The 15,869-nt window shown below is 43.0% G+C and overlaps 1 protein-coding gene across 19 annotated transcripts in view; it reads right to left on the bottom strand.

Annotated features, from left to right (window-relative positions):
• MICAL3 (microtubule associated monooxygenase, calponin and LIM domain containing 3) overlaps positions 1-15,869 on the bottom strand; it is a 97,553-nt gene that overhangs the window by 66,579 nt on the left and 15,105 nt on the right. For all 19 annotated transcript variants that reach the window (XM_072400008.1, XM_072399994.1, XM_072399990.1 and 16 more), the window contains exon 2: positions 193-528. In XM_072400008.1, coding sequence (XP_072256109.1) covers positions 193-456 — 264 coding nt within the window. In that variant the 5' untranslated portion in view covers positions 457-528. The remainder of the gene's footprint in view (positions 1-192; positions 529-15,869) is intronic.

Genomic DNA, 15,869 nt, shown 5'->3' with positions numbered 1-15,869 from the left:
TGAGGGAGTTCTACAAACCTGTAAATCTACCTACATCTACAATACCTGTAAAACAATTTCCAATAAAAATGTGGAAGAAAGTGCAACAAACAAGGTGCTAGCTATGTCAAAAGTATACTCAGGCAAATGTTACAATAACAACCTGTGAACAGAGTTGTATATTCAACTCTCTGTTCAGCAGGTGTAGCTCACCTTGGTGTTGCTGCAGGCTTTGCCCTTTTTGTAGTCTTTATGGGACCCCCGCTTGTCCAGTTTCGACCACAGGGCTTTGGCCTTCCAGTAGTTAAGTTTGGATTTGAGTTTGGGGTAAAAGGAACGGTAATCCCGTGGTTTCAGCTCCAGGTAGTCACATAGTTCCTGAAAACTTTTTAATGTCCCCTTGCAGGTGGTGGCTTGTACAAAGCGGTCAAACAGGACGTGAGCCTGGTTCACTTTATCATTTTGGCCGCCTTCCATTGTTCAGGCCGGGGGGGCAGCCACCACCGCGGCTCTCTTTTTAGGCTCCTCTAAAGGACCGCCATCTTTAACCTGAAACACAGAAATTGATTTTTTTAGTAGAAGATTGTAGATCATTTAATAATACTTGTAATACAAAGTTGTACAACTTCACACTTCAGTAAGGCCCATAAACATTAGAGTGAGGTTGTGTCATCATAAAACCATAAATAAAAGCACAAGAAGTGTATAAGAAGAGTTCAGACATATGCAGCTGGACCAATCTCTGGCTGATCTTCAATGATGCAGAAATCAGTGCCAAAATCATGTTAGAGCCGATTGCTCCATCACCGATAAAAGCCAGCCCAGAGAAGAGAGTTGCTGGTCGTCATGCAAATATAGCCGTTTTGGTTGTCATCAAGGACAGAGATAATGGTGCTGATGTAATGATATAAGTGCTGCTTTTTACACCAATAAACCTGAGCATGCAGGGTGACCTGTGACCCCCTGCTCCCACAGCATGACCCCAGGAAAACTAGGTGTCATTCATCTGTGGAGGAGAAGGTAGTGAGGTATTGGGGCAGTATAGAGGTACTGTGGGGCACAGAGGTAAAAAGAAGCCAATCAATGGAGATATTCCAAAAAAACAGAGTTGCAAGAATTGGTATTGGATGGCATGCAAGTTGCAGATGCCATCAGTCAAAAAGAATGCGAAATGAAGTTCTGTATCAAAAATAAAAGTCTCAAAAGAGACATCATCATCTATGTATAGTAAATAGACTGCATTTGGAAACAGAATGGTGGTGTCCTGTGGGAGGTTAATGACTGGAAGACCAGACTCTCAACAAGATAGGTACTGAATGAAAATATTCAACTTTTAACCAAAAGAGGAAATCTCCTAATGGGGACACCTGTCCCAGAGGGGATGTTCGTTTACTTTTCTCTACAGAACAGAAATAAAAAAACCCAACAAATTCTACATGTTTATTATTTCATCAACAAACTCAGGCAGCAAGATTTTTCAGTTGCTGTGGAACGAGAAACCTCAGCATGCCTAGACAGACTTAGATTTGCTGGGTCCACTTCCCCATCATCTGGAAAACAATTTGGGGTGACAGTAAATCCACCACCAAATCATTGCCTATTTTCCTGAAGTAACGTCCAAGTGCTGTTGGGGTCATGAAGTGCAGCCTTGACATTGCCACCCAGACAGGGAGAGCGTCACAGCTTCCTACAGTCTCGTCTTGCGTTTTCCTGTTAACGTTTCACAATCGGACATGTCAATGACTGCCCAGCTGTCTGGGTCACCGGTCACACTGGTGACAATGTAATACAAGTAAAGAAATCTTCATCTGTCTACAGAGTAAAAAAAAAAAAGATTGTAAGCTCTGTTGCCATGAAGAATTCTATCCTTATAACTAAATTTTCCATCAAATAAAAAAAAAAAAAAAAAGAAAAAGAAAAACACAAAATGCAATCTGCATTCAATATTACATCTTTAAATGCATATTCTGTGCCGATTACTTATTTAATGTAAAATTAGCATCATTAAAAAGCACTTTGCAGCACAGCTCAGACAGCGAGAATGAGAAGCAGCACAAGGAGTCCTTTTGTTATAATAAAATGTTCATGCAATAACAAGTAGACAAGAGGAGAGAAAGTAATCTGTGGCTTCTCCATTCACTGTCCAGTCACAGGACCTGTAAGTAACACTGAACTGAAGCACAGAAAACTCAGGTTCTGCATCTCCTGCAGGACTGTGCTGTGTATAGCAGAATAAATCTCTGGACTGAATGGACAAACTAAATTCTATTGGCAAATTAAACAGCTCCCAGCGATGCATTTCATCTGTTTATTTAGCCATTTGTCTGTAGTTCAGCTCTAAATGTTCTCTGCAAAGCCTTGCGCAATGCACTGGCACAGTTCAGGGCTTGGTAAACAGGCTCACAGTGCGGACAGCACACAGACTGATACATAGGGAAGCACTACAAGTCACAGCATGCCAGGACAACCTTCTTACTGGACTCTCCAGAAGATCTGCTGCCCTGCAGGAACTATAATACATCATTATTTATTTGCAGAGCAGCTCAGAAAAAGATGGCTCTTTATTCAAATGATATTCAGTCACTGCAAAAGCACCAATGACAGATCTGGAAACTTTAAAAATTGACTCAAAAACCTCTATTTAAATGTAGATTTCTATTTATACTGTTGGATATCTGCACTGAATGCTCAAAATCCTAGATTTAAGCTCTTCGGGATGGGATCCTCTCCTCCTGTGTCATTGTCTGTATCTGTCTGTCTTGTGCAACCCCTGTTTAATTCACAGTGCTGCGTAGTATGTTGGCGCTATATAAATAATAATAATAGATTATGACATCTGCAACAAAGAGCTGGGGTTTATCTACATCCATAGCCATTTCTTTGGATAGAGTTTTGAGGGATTAAAGCCCCCACCTGGTTTTTATCGATGTCTATGTCCCCTCTGGATGATTCCGCCCCCATTTGTCCTGGTGACCATTGTTTCAGATATTACAAGCGATGTCACAGAATCAGGAGACAAGAGGAAATCTCCCATTGGGGACACCTGTTCCCGTGAATTCCCCTCACTTTGGAGAGGTTTCCTCCCACTTCCTGTTCAGTCTCTAAAACAGGAAATCTCTGTAAAGGGACGCAGACAGCAAAGCCAACTTGACAAAACTTTGGGTGATGTTCACTGCTTGATGAAGCTTCGTTGCATACAAGATAGATACCTGAAACACACAGGAGCTGCAACAGGTAAACCTTACTCCTCACAAAGGATCCTTCACACCAGACAGAAGTTAGCGGTGCCCAGGAAAATCTCCTCCGCTTGAGATCATAACTTGATCTCCAATCATCTTATGTTATGCCCGGAGCCCCTTTGATATGTAGGTGTCAATGTCTAGAATCCAAGCCAAATTTGGTTTCATGGGTCCTCGGCATGGGAAAGAGTCTCAGCGGCCTGGCATGTGAGGAGTTAAACTTTCCCCCGCAGAGAGAGCCCATTGTTTAAATCCAATTTATGTGCATCCCATCAGTTAATATTAGTGAACGCTGAGGCCTGTGCAGCCTGCTGATTCTGGAGAGCGATGCGGTTATTTTGGCACACAATCAGACGCTTGCAGAAGGGAATTAAGTAGAGTGCGTTCCTAATAAAACATTTAGGACATCGGGCTGGAAATAAATGATCCCATTCTCAGGGCCGCTGTTCTGGAGTGTGCGAGCGGAGATAGAGAGAAGAAAGTGCGCTGGCTGGAAAATTGCAGACGCTTATTGGGTATCGTTCATCAGCTGCGCAGTACAGACATTCCACAGTACATGGCTGGGACACGCTGTCATACAGCAATATTCTATTACCAGGCTATGAAAGCAGCACCACAACCGGGAGAAAAAGCCCAATGATTTGGGGGATTATTAAAAGGGATTAAAGAGCCGCATCACCTCCTTGGGAATGTACAGCACCTTCAAAATACTGCAAAACTAAATATATACCAGACGATCTCATGTTCTAATGTCTTCTACAATCACTCATACATTGATATAGCTCTGACACATTTTATAGTGCTGTACAGAGGGGAGGGAGAGGGAGAGAGAGAGAGAGAGGGAGAGAGAGAAAGAGAGAGAGAGAGAGAGAGAGAGAGAGAGAAAGAGAGAAAGAGAGAGAGAGAGAGAGACTGACTCTGTTTCCAATGGAGAACAGAGTGCCAGCCGCTGCAAGACCAGGCTTAATCAGAGCTAATAAAATATAATAAATTAAAATTCCCGTTTTCCATTTCAGCTCCAACTCCGCTATCATGATATGGTAATGAAGACTAAAAATAACCAATTTATTTGTAATTACCGGGGCACAACTGATGCCAGAGCAAAACGTCAGTAGTAAATGATTGGTTGTTGTGAGGATAAAAACATTTTCTACAGCCGGACTGCACACATGAATTCCAGAACTGGGGGAGAGATTCATATTCATAGTGTGATGTATAACAGGAAAAAAAAGATGTCCTGTGCCGGGAATAATTAAATCACCCAGCTCTGCGTTCACATCCTGAGACTGACCAAACCTGGAAACAAACAGATTTCCAGGACCTCAGCTGACCCCCAGCAAGGACATGACACATAAAGGGCCACCCTGAAGACAGAGTGCAGGAAAACAACATTGTGGTGCCCGTCATGGCATGTCGCTGAATGGCCCCAGAGCCTGGCACGGCATGTCACTGAATGGCCCCAGAGCCTGGCATGTCATGTCGCTGGGGGCCCCAGAGTCTGGCATGTCATGTCGCTGGGGGCCCCAGAGCCTGTCAGGGCTTGTCGCTGGGGGCCCCAGAGCCTGTCGGGGCTTGTCGCTGGGGGACCCAGAGCCTGGCATTGCCAGAGAGTTCCCTAATCATACAAGGTTTAGAGACAAACTAAAGTGCAACAAAACTTTTTCAGCAAAAATAAACAGTGAATTGGTGGCTTCCTGTATCACAGAACCAGTGAAGTTTATTTCCTGACTGGGAGGGAGAGGCATACAGATCAGCCTAAAAATAATAAAAACAATACCTTTTCACTATTTACAAAGCTGTTAAAGTGTCCAAAGTTTAGGACGAAAGAGGTCAGGGATCTAATACAAAGCAGACCAGGATGTTCAATGCATGTTCAATGCAACCACAGTCCAGAGCACCAGGGAAACTTAACAGAAGACCTAAAGAGAAACTCTGCATTGGTAAAGTAATACAAAATCCTCCTAAGGCTTGTCATATCCGTAGTAAGAAATTACATCAAACTTTCATGCAGAGATTTTCTTGGATCTGGTCACATAAAGGGGAAAAAAATTTCCAATCGGAACCTGGTGCAATGGAGCGATTATAAGGACAGGGAGGTTTCCAATTGGCCCAAAGGCGTTTCATTTGAAAATTTCCACACTTTCGGAAAACTTAGGCAGCACAAAATTGAAGAAAAAAAAGTTCAATTTCATTGTGCAATATAAAAAACACAGCATTGGGCAAGTTATATATATTTTTTTTTAGAAAAACAAACAAAAAAAAATTAGGCCTGGACAGGATATGATGGGAAATTATTCCAATGGGGACACACAAAAACTTACAGCAGGTACATGATGCAATGTTTTTGTTGCAATCTGTGCTGCTACAACTTCACCTTTCTGCATTCCTATCACTGGCGGAGAGGAAATTGGTAACATGCTTCCACCTGTTGCTGTATATTGTGACATGTCAGGAATGTATGCCTGAAAATTTTAAGGTAAATGACAGGTTCACTTTAAGGAGCAATAAACCTGAAATCACATAACTGATTTCTGGAATTATACTGTGTGGCCTAATGTTTCTACTAGCTGACACCCTGAGCTAATAGGTGGGTTACAAGTGTCAAGCTGCTGCAATAATATACATACACCGATCAGATGGGTGCACAAAACCCATAATGGTACATAGCTTATTTATACGTCTCATCCCAAACCCAAATGTGTAAATTTTGTTTTGTGTCAGGCCCTAAAGGTTTTGCGGGACAGAAGCTGCTCAGTACCCAGAATGCCATGCAACACACAGCAGCCATGCAGGGGTCAGTGGAACGCAGCAGGAGCCACTCCAGCTGTGTGACAGATCGGGAACGGATTAAATCTCTGCTAGGGCAGCTTGTGCAGAACAGGTGTCTGGCACGCAGCAATGACGGCTGCTATCCATTCCCAAGCCCCGGCTCAGAAGTTCACAGGGTGGTGTAAAGCTGGCGAGGCAGGTTGTGGGCAGGGAGAGGGAATTTTAATGCCCATCAGATAGGCCTTCAGGATCTGTTACAGTCAACAATAGCAAGAGCCCAATATTCTGAGCCATGGAGAAAGCAAAACACAGGTGCCATTCAGGAGGTGAGCCAAACGGCAGTCATTTTGTTACCTGAAACTACATCAATTTATCTGACCTCTAAGATCTGGAGTTATGGCGGCACCAGAGTGCATTAAACTGCTAGGAACACACGCAGAGATTTAACTTTAACTTGTGTGCATCCTTATCCCATCTTAGCTGAAGGAATCTGAGCCTGCAAGATTCTCCACCAAAGAATGTTTGTTTCAGTGAACATCACATTCACTGCTTTTTAAATAGATGACTAAGTGATTTGTCATGAAAGAAGCAGAATTCCAGAAGCCAGAGGGGCCAATGCTCCTGAGGAGAACACAAAGGTTCTATACATTTCATTCTGTGCAGCCAGTCCTCTGATTCCCAGACAGTAAATACCGGGTTGGTTCAGGACTCAACTGGATAATGGAGAAGCTGCTGGACACTGATCAACTCATCTCTACTCCTGCAAGCATGTTCTCAGTGTTAGCCTGACAGAACTGCATTAAAAGTCTCTGACCCTAGCAGATGGCCCTTCTTCTAGCTGTTCAGCAGGAAACCATTATAAAAACATCTGTCAAGGTACTTAAGCTTGCGGGTTTAAGAGACACATTGAATAACTATGACAAGTAACAGAATCCGTGTTATTAAAGTGACAAAACATTTTGCAGCCAGAATTACTTAGACACCTATATGCTCAGCCCCCACCAACCCACCCAAGTACCATCCATGCTGCTCAGGATTTAACTGATTGCTTGATGATTTCATTCACTTGTGGGGTTCTCTATGCAGCCCTGTTGTAGCCACCATGATGTTCACCTCACCCTGGGGACTAAAAACAAACAAGGATGCATATGAGAAGAAGGCAGTACAAAGAATAGGACTCCTCAAAACACAAGGGAACGTATGCATAGTGCATGGCATCTGCATGCCACAGCAACCATGCCAAGTACACATGGAAAGTCGAATGGAACACACACACATTTTTAGGACATGAAAGGTTTATAACTGGGAGAGAACAAAAAAAAAATCCAGAAAGCTGGATTCCATGTTAAAGGAAAGTGTCCTCTCAATTATTTAGAGAATATGCAATTACGTACACAAATCTCTGTAATGCAGATCAAGCAAAAAAAACCCCACAGAATGACTTTCTTACTCTCAAAATACAAAGAGACCTGACATGGAATGCAGCACTACAATAACCTGCGAGGTGACCTCACATAACCCGTCACAGAGCTGCAATTCCAAACTCTCTACGTGTATAAAATGAAGCAATTCGGTCCAAATCCTCATCTGTCACCTTCCTCACTTCACAGCGTCTTAGTTATCATTCTGGCAGCACCTTTACAACATAACGAAGCCCAATCTCCTAAAATGGAGCTGGGCAGCTGGGAGATGAAGTGGGCGTCCGTTTGCATGTTGTTAGTGCGAGGCAATCACGTTAACATCCCACACACCTCACAGATCCGGATGGCAACTGAGTGCCAAGGCCTGCAGGGGAGGAGGGAACGGCACTCCAAGCCATGGCTAGGCCTAAGAACATTAAAAACATATACTGATCCCCAAAACAACAGTTTACAAAATGCCTGAGGGAATTTACCAAATGCCTGGGGTAATAAACCAAGATGGGTGGCAGCTACCATTTTTATCTCCACCGCCATTGTCCGTCACCCTGGTTATGAAAGTTTAACCTGCTGCAGAAAGGTGCCCTTTACTGTGCAGGCCGTGCCTCCATTAGCAGTGCCCCTTATTTATCTATAGCGGCCTAATAAAACCTTAGTTCAATAGGCTTCTTGCGCTCTTTGGGCGTTGCGTCTACATAAACATGAGCAGGCGAGGCTGGACACATGACGAGCGGACAGAACCCTATTCACACCCGTGCAGGGTGAACACAAAAAGCTCCATTATATGGGAATATTCAAGCACAATATTCTTTTCACAGCATGTTGGTAATTAGGATCGTATTCCATGGAGGCGTCTACAGGGGTGTGCATGCTAAATAATAGCGATTACAGCACAAGGAGGAGGAGCAGGAACCCCACCTTCCTTTCAGATGCTTAAAAAATGCAGAAAAGTGAAAAAGATTACTACAGTATCTAATTTTCCCTCTGTTCAATTTATTTTAGCAGTTACATCCGCTTTTTTGTACCCTAAGCCTTTTTTATTGAAGAGGACCTTTAGTCAGATGTGGACATGAACCCAGGTCTGAAAGATATGAAGACCACAAGAAGTGCATTTTTGGCTAAATAAACCACCGATCCAGGGTCCCTCCAGTGCTACTTGGAAGATCAGCAGGGTTATAAAAGCTCTATTAAGGGGAAAGGTCAAATGGTATTTTGTGTGAAGGAAAGTTCAGATAAGGATCATGTGTAATATTTGTGAGAAGCACTGAAGGAAGTGTATGGATTTTCTCAAAAAATGGGTTCTGCAGTTCTAGTGCTTTATTTTATTCAGAAATGTACCCTAGATACACTGGGGTAGACCAATCCCCTGCCCATCAATGCCTGCAAAGTTCCAACTATGAAGTCATTTAGATAGCAAGGAAGCAACAGAGAACATGGATCAAACTTAAAAGTTAAATAACCCTAAAACACCAGAGAGATAAAAAGGAAGTACACCCTCCCATGAGGCACCATTCCGCCCCTGCATCCCCACCCATGGGAGGCCATTCCTCCTCCTGCACCCCCTCCCATGGGGCACCTCCTCTCCTCACACTGCACCCCCACCCATGGTGGGACCACGCCTCACCCTGCACTGCCTCCTATGGGGCACCATTCGTCCCCACCATACACCCCTTCCCATGGGGCACCCTTCCTCCTCACCCCCTCCCATGGGACACCCTTCCTCCTCACGCCCTCCCATGGGACACCCTTCCTCCTCATCCCACACCCCCTCCCCATGGGGCACCATTCCTCCTCCTGCACCCCTTCCCATGGGTCACCACTCCTCACCCTGCACCGCCTCCCATGGGGCACCCTTCCTCCTCATCCCGTACCCCCTCCCATGGGGCACCATTCCTCCTCCTGCACCCCCTCTCATTGGGCACCATACCTCCCCCTGCACCCAAACAATCTGAATGGCAGTGAACTGGTTTCTCTGTTTTAAAGGATGAGTATTCTTGGTTTATCCCATGGCTTGTAGTGATGAGGCTGAGCATGTGATAAGGAATAGCAGAGTTTCCCCTCAAGCAATGAGAATGGTCACATGTACATTTTCCAGCATGACAGTTCCTTCTCCTAAGCATCACTCAGCAAACCCCCATACTGACCTGAAAAAGGATATAAATTGTGATCAATACATACAAAACTAAATGTCAATCATTTTATTTTCTTTTTTTTATTTATTTTTTTATTTCAGCCAAACAACTAAAATACACACACACACACACACACACACACACACACACCAGAAAGGTTTTATCTGACAAAAGATATAACCCCCCCATGACTCCCTTTCCACTCCTATTGTGCTGCACAGAGGGTGACAAACTTTTTCAGCCCCTGTAAACTTTGTGCCACTGCCCCGCCTCTTACCAGGTTTCAGGAAGTCACACTTGCTGAATTGGAGATTTCTTGGCTTTCAAAGAACAGAGTTTATCTGCCAAACGTTTCTTACTTTTTTAATTAAGAAGTTTTAGCAGGGAATAGTAAAGGTAAGACTGTTACATCTCCTGGATATCCACCTTCCCTTGAAATTAATATTAATAAACAGGATTTATATAGCACCAACACATTAAGCAGTGCTGTACATTACGTAGGGGTTACAAATGACAGACAAATACAGATAGTGACACAAGCTCTACCCCGAAGAGCTTACAATCCAGGAGTAGTTCAGTGAACAACATTCTGAACACTTTTTTTTTTTTTAAACTACATTTTATTGGCAACCATGGTGAGCAGACCAATAGTCTGTATTTTGTTAGCAGGGTGTACACAAGACAGGTGCTCTTCATCATCTCTCATACATGCACAATGCTCACCACCCACGGCCTGCGCAGTGCGAGCCAAGCCCAGCGGAGGAAGAGAGCGTGTGGTCACGGGGAGGGTGCATACAGACAATGATAGCACTGTTTACAAACACAGAAATGGCTGCGGCATCCTAAAATAAACCTTGTCACTGGGGTGAAGGAAGAGGGCAGGAAATTGCCCAGGGAGAGAGATGGCGACCCCTACAACAGGACACATATTGTCATACATAGAGGCGCCATTCACCTCTTTGGCAGCAGCGCATATTCAACAACTTTGGCAACTGCTAAACAGATATTGAAAAAAGTGTCCTACAATAAAAAAAGTTTGAAGTTTAATAAAACTGGATTCAGCAGGCTTTTCCCAGTGCTTGTAGGGTAGGTGAGGCTTCAGCATTTTCAGAGGAGTCTGAGCTTTATTGCTCCCTCATGAAGCAGGGAGGAAAGCGCTGCAACCTGGGAATAAGACAATATCCTGAAATATCCTGAGCCAGCCAGACAACACTACAGGCTCACTACTAGCTGCAGTGTTGTCAGCCTGCAATGTCTTACTATTGGGTTGCCTATATAATAGAGGAAGTCCAGCAACCAAATGAAGAAGTGCACATGGCAAGCTTGGCAACACAGCTCAGCGTTGCCTGATTCTCCAGGTAGTTTCCATTAAATACAAACTGTATGCAGTAAGGCATGATGCCAAACATGCTGAGAATTAGATTGTGGGTTTACATACAGTTTAGGAGCACCTGTCATTCAAGTTAGTAAACTTTGCATATGCAAAGTATGAACCTGCTACTGAGACAACTTCTCAAGGGTAAAATTTATTGTGTTTTACCCTTTACATTCCAAAACAACCAGCTGATTGTGCAAATGTTGCCACAAATTACTAATCGGTGTCTACACACAACCTTTATATTCCTCATGTCTGTCTAGGAAAGTCTTAGAACTTGGTATGTTTTATGGACTTTGTACAGCGCTGCGTAATATGATGGCGCTATATAAATACTGTGTATTAATAATAATATTGGTCATCTGTATTCCCATTGGGTAGTTTACATCCTGTCCCTGTCACAGTCAAATATGAAGAGCGACACTTGACAGTTGCACAGAATTACACTTCAATGATTAAAGTTCCATCATTCTTATGATCTCTCTAATAAACAGCTTTATTAACCAGAAAAAAAAATATTTTATTTTGTACTGGGTTATTCCTTTACCATGCATTCCTATACATGACACCCACATAAACAACGTGTGGCTTTGCGGGATTGTCACCAGTGCAGTTCTGTCACGCAGAATCTTGTCTGCAATGTTCGTACAGAAAACCATCATCACAGCTGTACAGAATGTAAACTAGTCTGCGGGACTTTCCTGTGTTTAAAAAAAATAAAAGCTCACTAGAATTAAAACATGAAAACTATGAGCTGAATTTAGGCTTGCTTTGAGGAGTTTAAAAATTCAAATACAGAACACAAATAGCAAGTAAGAACATCAGGTTGATTTAAAAGCGAAGAGTAAAAATGAAAATTATACAGTGTTCTCTCCAGACCCTTTTAGCTGGGCGCACTACCCGGCACTTTACAGTAACCCCCTGGCTGTTTTCGGTGGTAACTGAGGAGTTTGGTCACAATACAGGTGCTGCCACCCACCTACAATTTCTTACTACCCAGCTTAAAATAATTTTGGGGTTTAACACTGATTATGGAAGTCACTCTCTTTTGCTTGCCATACAAAGGGGGGGGATGGGGTGCCAATTCAATCTACGTACCATGGTGCACTGCCATTCATTTTAAATGGCACCCAACACACAATACAGAAGCAGACAATGCACGTATGGCATGCATAGTTGTGCAGAGCATGAAAATGAATTGCAATGCAGGACATGCGCATTACACATTGCATTGCATCAGCAGTCCTTACTTTTTGGCTGAGTGGAATGTTTATAAAGAGGGAAAATGGAAGACAAAACCAGAGTGCAATCTCATGAAGAAAATTTCAAGTCAAGTGATTCCTGAACAGCACCTGATCATCAGAATCCTGGATTATCTTATGTCATTGGGTCATTCAGACTTTAATGTCCTTTACCATGGATTGTTAAACACAATCTGTGTTGAGGTGCAGGGTCTATCTTAGCACGCTTCAATGCATAAGGACTGCATTATTTTTTCCCCAAAAAAGTGCACCACTAGGATCACTGTGGTTACCCATGGATGCATTTAGGATGCTGCGCATGTGCTTTGGTTTATTATTCAGAATGAACAGCAACGCACATATACCAAGCTTACTACAAAGTCAATTTGCAGCACGTACTCACATACCTCATGGAAGGGGCACCCCATACAGCTCACATATACCATAGCCTAAATTTTGCCTTCCATACAGAACAAGTCATGACAGGGGAAGTTCAGCCATACATCACGTTCTTTCCTAAAGAAAACATCCAACTGGCCAGTAAATGTGACAGCTGTAAAAGTCTTTCATTTTGGTAAATGTCGATCAGAAGACATTAATGAGCAGCGGCGTGTATTTTGGGAAAAGTTTAATCCTGTAATTGGTGAGAATGTCAGTCAAAGATAGGTAGGCGAGACAATAAATTAAAGATTATTAATGTGAAAAGAGCACCTGTCATTATCACAAAGTGAAGAATCATTTCCTGGGCTTAACTCTTATAAGGCGACTATTATTATTATTATACTCAGCTTAGCAGGTTTCCATCAACAGGTCCACTTTAAACTTTACAAGCAATGATTAAATGACAGTGTAATTACTGCAAGTGTAATATTCAGTAAATGACAATAAAATACTGACACAACAGTAAAGATGTAAAGCTTTACAGTCAGTCACTTAAATGGTAAAGCCATCTGCTTAAAGGGGATCTCCTTCAAAACATTCTTTATATCCATGCAGCTCTTGATGCATTTAAAGATTACGGAGTTTGTATCAGCTTCTTGAAGTCTTAGGCTGGGTACACACATACAATTATTGTCATTGGAAAGGATAAAAAATGAAGAAGCATAATGAATGAACGAGCGCTGTACATACAGCACAGTCCTGCTCTATGAAGAGGAGAGAACAACGAAGCGGCACCATGCTGCGTTCTCTCCCCTTCACTTTCATTATGATGGTTCCCAACGATGGGACGACAAGCACTGTACACACGCCAGATTGTCATCAGATACCAGCCCTGAGCCGATTACAAGAGTCATCTGACGTGTGTACATAGACTTAGACTAGAAGGGAAGAAAAGCACAAGTAGTAAATTGGATGCACTCATGTGCCAACAAGGAGAAAGATTAGAGTGACAGAGATGAGCTCATTAGTCCACTGCTTCTCCTTTCACTGTCCACTCACAGTTTAAAGGAGGAACACTAAACGTTACTGGACAATAAAAGTCAGGTCTCCTGCAGGGGAGGATGAGTGGTAAAGGTGTATAAATCCCCAGATAGTATAGACAAATAATCCTTCGACAGGTAAAACAGCTCAATCAGTTTACAGGTGACCAACAAGCAGACCATGTGAAATCCCCTTACCTGAGTGGTCATGGCAGCTTCATAGGTTTCAAGGGACCACCAGGTAGGAGAACACGTACTGAACCAAGCAGCACAATACAAGGGCCAAGCATTTCAGAATGCAACTTATGGTTTGAAGCATTTAAGCCATGCCTGGCCATTAATCTCAAGAGTTCAAATTGTGGACATGGAATGATACGCTTGTTTGCGTCCAATAAGGGGGACACAGATGGGTGATAACACAAAACACTTGCAGTCTTGCCATTTGTGTGTAAAAATTGTAATCTTATCATAACAGAGCAAATCTGAAAACACAACAACTTTGTCTATGGTGCTTGGCTTTCCTTGTCCAGTAGTCCGGTACCAGGTTTGCACATTCACTTGACAAGGAAAGGAGGGAAAGTGCTAATTGCTTTCAGTGGTTTTAGATGCTGGTGGTTTTAAAGTGAGCTGCTTTCTATTAGGCGGAGACCCTCTTGAATTTCCACATTTTTATGACCGGGTGCTGCTGTTATAGGGTCACTGGAGGGTCGCTCTGCAGATGGTGGCGGTTCTATTATTTACAGATCACTAGAAAGGAAATGACCACAGACCATAAAGTTGCTGCACATTTTTTACATTTTTTAGGGACCTTCCAACGGCATTATGTGACAGAGCTACACATACCGAAGGGAAAGGAAGTCCCAGGGCCAGGACATGACTACCTGAAACTCACCAGTACATTCCACCAGGAGGATCGGATACTTGGAATACTACAAGTCTCAGAGTGACCACAGGTACGAAGACAAATCTTTCCTCGTGTCAGGATTCTCCAGAATTCAACCATTTTCTTGGTTCAGTTATGAAAGTGTAAAAATCTGTCCAACCAGTCAAATGCAAATCCTTGTATAGTAGGATGGTAGAAGGAGCGTACAAGGAATATTTACTAATTTTGTGCACTGCATAACCCACAGACACCATTCTCTATACACTTATAAAGTGTCAGTGTTCTGTAGCCTTGGTTGGTTGCCATTTTTACCATCAGAACCTCAGCACTGGGCTATGACAAATTCTCAGAGATGACCATATTCTGACAATGCTTTTATCGATTTCTCTTTCCAGAACAGCCACACCATCTTTGTTCAGGAATCACCTCTCACCTTGCAAAGTCCTCATGTTGCAGTCTAACCACTATGGGAGAGGAGATTGAGGAAATGCTTCCTCCTCCCAGCAGCAGAGTGACAACATTATTTCTGTCTGGGTAAAGTCACAAAGTAGAGTTTAGTGATGACTCTTAGGAGCTTTTCTGACAATCATGGTGTTTCTGTGTTTTGTGGCAGGTCAGGCATTTCACACAAACATGTAATTATGGAATAGTCTCAGAAACACTCTGTACTATAGGGTTTCTTGTAAAACACAAATAAATAAAAAAATAAAGTGGACCCTGAAATACTGAAACCAGCAACATAAAGCTTCATTATACCAGAGGAGTTGATGTCTCTCCTGGCTGTGATGTGAAGCAGAATGCAAGACTCCCATGGATCTTCCACATGTACAGAAGTGTGCAGAGGGTTAACCGACTATATGCCGACACCAACACTGCCACGTCAATGCTCATCCAAGTGCCATGTGGGCAATGCAGTTGGCGGGTCATCTTCGGCCTGGAGGTAATTAGCAGTTCCACATTGCAGAGAGATGAGCAAGTAAACACAACCAGAGGAACAGGGCTCAACTCCCAAACAAACAAAGCTGGCCAGTTCCCATGCAGATCACATCAGAATCTATTCTCAGATATGGCACATCTTACAAGAGGGGAACTACATGTGCCAGCATGCCAAACAGTGATGGTCCTGCGAGTGTGCTGCTGCTCCCTTAATTTCTAAAAGGATGTGCTGCTAAAAGAAAAAAACAAAAACAAAAGCCACCTTTCAGACAGCAGGGACTCTTTAAAGCCCAACTCTAACCACCTTATACTTCTCTCCACAGTGCTCTGCTATTAACTTTTAAGTAAAGTAGAAGAATGTGTGAAAAAAAATCTTCTGACTTTAGTGACCCAGGACCAGGCTGCGCTTCCAGCAGGGTGTCAGAATTGCAAAACTGGCAGAGGCAAACCTTAAAATGTTTTGGAAGTTTGGAAAG

This window comes from Pyxicephalus adspersus, chromosome 2 (genome assembly GCF_032062135.1).
Source record: "Pyxicephalus adspersus chromosome 2, UCB_Pads_2.0, whole genome shotgun sequence".
NCBI lineage: Eukaryota > Metazoa > Chordata > Amphibia > Anura > Pyxicephalidae > Pyxicephalus > Pyxicephalus adspersus.
This window is presented reverse-complemented; position numbering and strand designations above follow the sequence as displayed.